This window comes from Zootoca vivipara, chromosome 7, assembly GCF_965207765.1.
Source record: "Zootoca vivipara chromosome 7, rZooViv2.hap1.1, whole genome shotgun sequence".
Lineage (NCBI taxonomy): Eukaryota > Metazoa > Chordata > Lepidosauria > Squamata > Lacertidae > Zootoca > Zootoca vivipara.
In genome coordinates this window covers 56642338-56647353 of record NC_142590.1, presented here as the reverse complement: position 1 = coordinate 56647353, position 5016 = coordinate 56642338, and the positions used below count along the sequence as shown (strand labels likewise).

At 42.6% G+C, this 5016-nt stretch overlaps 1 protein-coding gene across 3 annotated transcripts in view; it reads right to left on the bottom strand.

The window, feature by feature from the left end:
• Positions 1–793: 793 nt before the first annotated feature.
• The window catches only part of RASSF5 (Ras association domain family member 5), a 97240-nt gene continuing 93017 nt past the window's right edge, over positions 794–5016 (bottom strand). For all 3 annotated transcript variants that reach the window (XM_060277129.2, XM_088674354.1, XM_035123670.3), the window contains one exon: positions 794–3309. In XM_060277129.2, coding sequence (XP_060133112.1) covers positions 3157–3309 — 153 coding nt within the window. In that variant the 3' untranslated portion in view covers positions 794–3156. The remainder of the gene's footprint in view (positions 3310–5016) is intronic.

The following is a 5016-nucleotide window of genomic DNA, read 5'->3' as shown; positions in this document are numbered from 1 at the left end:
CTTTGCTGGACTATCTCCATAGCTTGTTGTGGAACACCTCAGCTTGTTTCCTGAGCACTGTTCTAGTACAAATAGGTCCAAGTGTAAAAACTACTAATACTAACAGATCATGCTGTTGGGTATCCCCTGAAGATTGTGGGTGTTGGTTTTCTTTTTCTTTTTCACAGGACTCTGAGGATCAAAAGAATAGTGAGGTACAGTTTATACCAGGATAGTGGATTTCGTTCTCTCCCTCGGCAAACCCTCCCCAAGCGCTTTTACCTGCTTTTTAATAAGCAGGTTTGTTATAGTGCTTTACAGTTAGGAAATTTATTTAGAAATGGAATCTCTCCTGCAAAAAGTACTTGGGGTAAAGACGTCTCATGATGCATTGTTGTGGGTGCTTCTGTTCCAACACGATTAGCTGCCTGAGTTGAAATACAGGCAAATTCCTTTCTTCTTGCACTGTGAACTAGAGCGTGTCGCAGGAAGACACAACTTCCTCCCTCAATACGTATCTCTCTGCTGCTCGTTCATATCCCCTCAGGTAAGCTAAGACAGAGGGGGAAATTGTAGTGAACATGTAAATTGTGTTGAAGACGTGCTCGGGAAAAGCCCCTCTGTTCACCCTAGTGCAAAGAAGCTAAAAGAGCTTTTTATTTGTGCAGAGCTGTTGCTCAGCTCTTTAGCCCTTGCTCAGCTGAAAAATAAGATCCCTCCCTAAAAGATTAGTTGCCGCCTTTGTTTACACACTGCAATGCTACCACGTACCACAGGAGGGCATGAGGAACACAAACCGACTCAACTCCCCGGAACAACTTCATCAGAGACTGTTTTATTTCCGATAGCTTCTCTTAACATAATTTTGTATCGCATGAACAGATATCTTTAGGAGCTTTTTTTAAAAAAAAAGCTGGAAGGAAGGTGACATTTTCAACAAAATGTCATAGGGTTGAAACAGTAGTAAAAATAAATTACCAGCATGGCAAAAATGTTATTTACTTTACCACGTAAGCTTTTTTCACTAATTCCATTCTTTACAGACTGTACATGTTTTACAGTTGACCCATTTCGAAAGGAAAAAAAAGTTACACACGTACAGATGATGCAGGCAACACAGTATACTAACAAAGGCACTGCCAGCAGTAGTCTGCGCTTCTTAAGGTAGGGCTTCCTCTAACTCAGGCATTCCCAAACTTCGGCCCTCCAGATGTTTTGGACTACAATTCCCATCTTCCCCAACCACTGGTCCTGTCAGCTAGGGATCATGGGAGTTGGAGGCCAAAACATCTGGAGGGCCACAGTTTGGGGATGCCTGCTCTAACTCCTGTCTCTAAGGCGTCTGCTCTGCCACCGCTGAAGTGGCTAAGCTTTCTCTCAAAATCCAAGCTCCGTGGTGGTTTCCCCCCCCCTTCTCCACTTAATGCCCCTTAGCTATATATATAAAATCTTTTAAAGAAACAAAACAAAAATAATGCCCGCCTGTTTTTGCAGGTGGCTTAGTCAGCAGCATTCACATAAATTGCATAAGAAGCCATGCCTTCTATTAAAAATGTTCAAGACATGCTGTTATGGGATGGGGGTGAGGGGAGCAGGGAAAGGAAGAGTGCCATTATTGAAAAGCAGTTCTTTAAAAAAATAAAAATAAAACATGACATTATATATATTTATCTATACTCAACATTCCTAGGGAGAAGTAGTCAGTGACTTACAAAGACTGTTTCCTGTTCTTGTCTCTTGGTGGTGGCGCAGGAGGCAGACATCCTGGGATCCCTCCTCAGTGTGCCAGGCCAACAGTTTCAACAGCGCTTAGGAAGAGTATCGAGTGCTTTCTTGCCTGGGTTCAATAGTTGCATGTGCTTATCTGGATCTGCGTCTTGCTTTCCTTGTGCTGTGCTAATACATCTTGTACAGCGGTATTAGAGACTGAGTAACTGTCTATGGGGGATGCTGTGGTGGTGGTGGACTTCCTGAAGATAACTTTGGAGGTACCTGAGAGCTCTATGCCCTTTCAGCTGTGGTGTAGAACCCCTGCACTCAGCCCTGAGAAAGAAACAAATCTTCCTTCCTTTGCCTTCCCAAAGCAAACTTTGCTCCGAACAACGTCATAGAGGGTAGCCAAGTTCTGAAAACGTAGATGTGGGCCTTCTGGTGTTACGAAACAGTTTCGCAATGCAAATGACATAATCAATTCCATTTTTTTCCAGTGCTGGGAGATGAGCCCCAAATTGGCTCGTTAGCAGACCTGCACCCTGGTCCCAGTTCCTACTGGGTAAGAGGAATCTCTATACTGGAAGGAAGGGCTCTAAGTTGAAAATATTAGGCTGGAAGCATAAACAAAAAAACAACCCTGCAGTGTTGCCAAAACAAAAACAAAACTGACCTTATTTTCCTGTGTGAAAATATAAACTCTTTTGCTCAAAGGCCAAAGCACTCTAAAGCTCATCAAAACCTGTTCTACTTCTACAGATTTCTTGACATCTCGTTCATTCATTCTCTTCATTCTGTGCAAGTCTGTTTGGCATCCTCTACAGTGTCCACATGTACCAGAGCAATAACCGTCCCATGTGATTAAATTACTACAGAGAACACGTTCAACTCACTTCTGCCACACATACATAAATCCACATGGAAAGGTACTGGGATGGCAGGAGAAGAAAAGAAGGTAGTACAGTTGAAGTCTTCCAATGCTTGTGTGAACCTAGAGTTTGCTAGGTTTTATCGATCCCCCTTTAATTCAATAGCTGCAGTTCAAAAAGGTTCAGACTCAACTTAATCCTTAAGCTAGCCTCAAAGAGGAAATATTTCAAAACTAGTTTGTAGGGTTAAACTCACACTGAAATACATTGAGAAGGGGAGGGGGTGGTTATACCTTAAGCAATCCAATTCCTTGGATATTCACCATTCACTGCAAAGTTTCCTGTCTATTCTGTTCTGTACAACCAGGGGAGATGGGAAGAAGCAGTGTTCATTTTTGGTTTCTGGAGGGTCAGTGGTTTGGGACATTTAATTTCCTGTTCTATAGTTGCCAGTTCTGAGCACACACAATGGACTACAACCAATTGAAAAAGTGTCCTGAGGAAAAAAAGGTTTTGCTTGGGTGGGGTTTCTTTCCATTTTTAAATATATATATTTTTTGAAATTTAGTTTATCCCTAGCCACACTTCCAAGTTTGGGTTATCCAGGCTTCCCATTTGCTTCTTTCAAGGCCTCCTGCAGTCTTTGTTTAAACCGGTCATACTTTTTCTGCACTTGCTGGATTTTCTCTTTTTCTTCCCTTTCTAGTATCACCAGGAAATTTTGTAGCTCTGGAATAGAGAAGTCATCCCACTGTGGAGAAAAAGCACACACACACAAACTTTAGATTGGCAGACAGAAAATACACATTTATCCCAAGTCTGTGGGTAGATACTAGATGTGACCTGACTAACTGACATGATTTTCTGCAGGAAAACCCCACAAAGTAACTCATCCTCCCCAGTCTTTCATTTTACCTCATTTACTACACTGAAACCTTCAGACCCAGAAAGCAGAAGCCTCCCACAGGAAAAATTACAGCCCCTATATAATTTTCCCAACTTGGCTTTACACCACAAAAAAAAGAGTTCCAAAATGCTTAAGGGGTGGCTTTCTAGAATAGAGTTTGCTAGGTTTTATCGATCGCCCTTTAATTCAATAGCTGCAGTTCAAAAAGGTTCAGACAGTGGCCCAGTTCATGCAATCAATTCCTCACTTAATAAGCCACACTATGCACTAACTGCTTGTGGGTGCTCAAGACCCTTGCTTTTCCTTTCCTGTAGTTTAATATCCTGGCTTCCTTATAAGACATTAATCATAGCTTCCCCTTACATGGCAGCCCTGAAGTGATGGTTAAGAGCTGAATCCTGACTTGTTTTGCTGCTCCCTTGCAGGGAGGATCGAAGGGGCTATCTGGAGGTGAACAGCGCTTGTTCATATCCTGATTTACTAAGCCAGGTGGTGGTATAAAATAAAAAAAATCCAGGTGCCCAAACTTTGCAATTCGCACAGTTCAAAGGGTGAATTCTCCAAAGATTTCTCTAAAAAATAAAACCCAAGTTCAAAGAATGGGTTGGGGAATCATTCTGTAAGCACAGCAGTTCAAGGCAAAAATCCCAAGCGATGGTTGTTTCCCTTTCAAAGATACCACCCAATCCAGTTGTTCAGCTTTGGAGTATAAAAAGTGGTTTGGGGCTTCAGTGACAGCATGTTTTGAACTAGAGACACGGGGAAATAAAGTAAAAAAGGAGCAATCCATATATGCACCCCTTTGAATCACAGTCACCATCCAGAGATGGAGTGAAATGTGTAAATACATGAGATTCTTGAGGTGTCAGATTACTATGACCCTGAGAAAAAACCCATTCTGTGCGTGAATTTCAACATTTTCTATTACCAATGTGCTCTGTAAGAGCTGGGTCTACAGAACACGATGCTCTCAGGCAGAAATGGGGAACCTGTGGGCCTTGAGATAAGCATTGCCTGATCATTGTCTGGCTTGCCAGGACTGATGGGAGTTGGGACTCCCAACAACAGCCACAGGTTCCCCTTTCTTGCCATAAGAGGAAGAATGAAGAGAGAAGGTAACTCTTTAAGGTGTTAAAGACCTGGGGCGTCCAGTCAGATCAGGTTTCTAAGCAAGTGTACTTTACTGGGAATCCTTGCTCCTCCAAGAACTTCCATTTTGCCAGCAAACTGTATTTTGAAAAGCAGCTTATGGCAGTTCTGGAAGGCATGCCTACTCTTAATTTAGAAGTTGTTTCTTGTGCTCAACAGAAAAAGGAGATGGTATAATTCCATACTTTAGCTCAGGCCTCTAGTTTAAAAACACATTGGAATTATCTGCTTGCTATATTACTGTCCCCGTGCAACCAGACCAGGCATCCCCAAACTTTGGCCCTCCAGATGTTTTGGACTACAATTCCCATCTTCCCTGACCACTGGTCCTGTTAGCTAGAGATCATGGGAATTGTAGGCCAAAACATCTGGAGGGCCGCAGTTTGGGGATGCCTGATACAG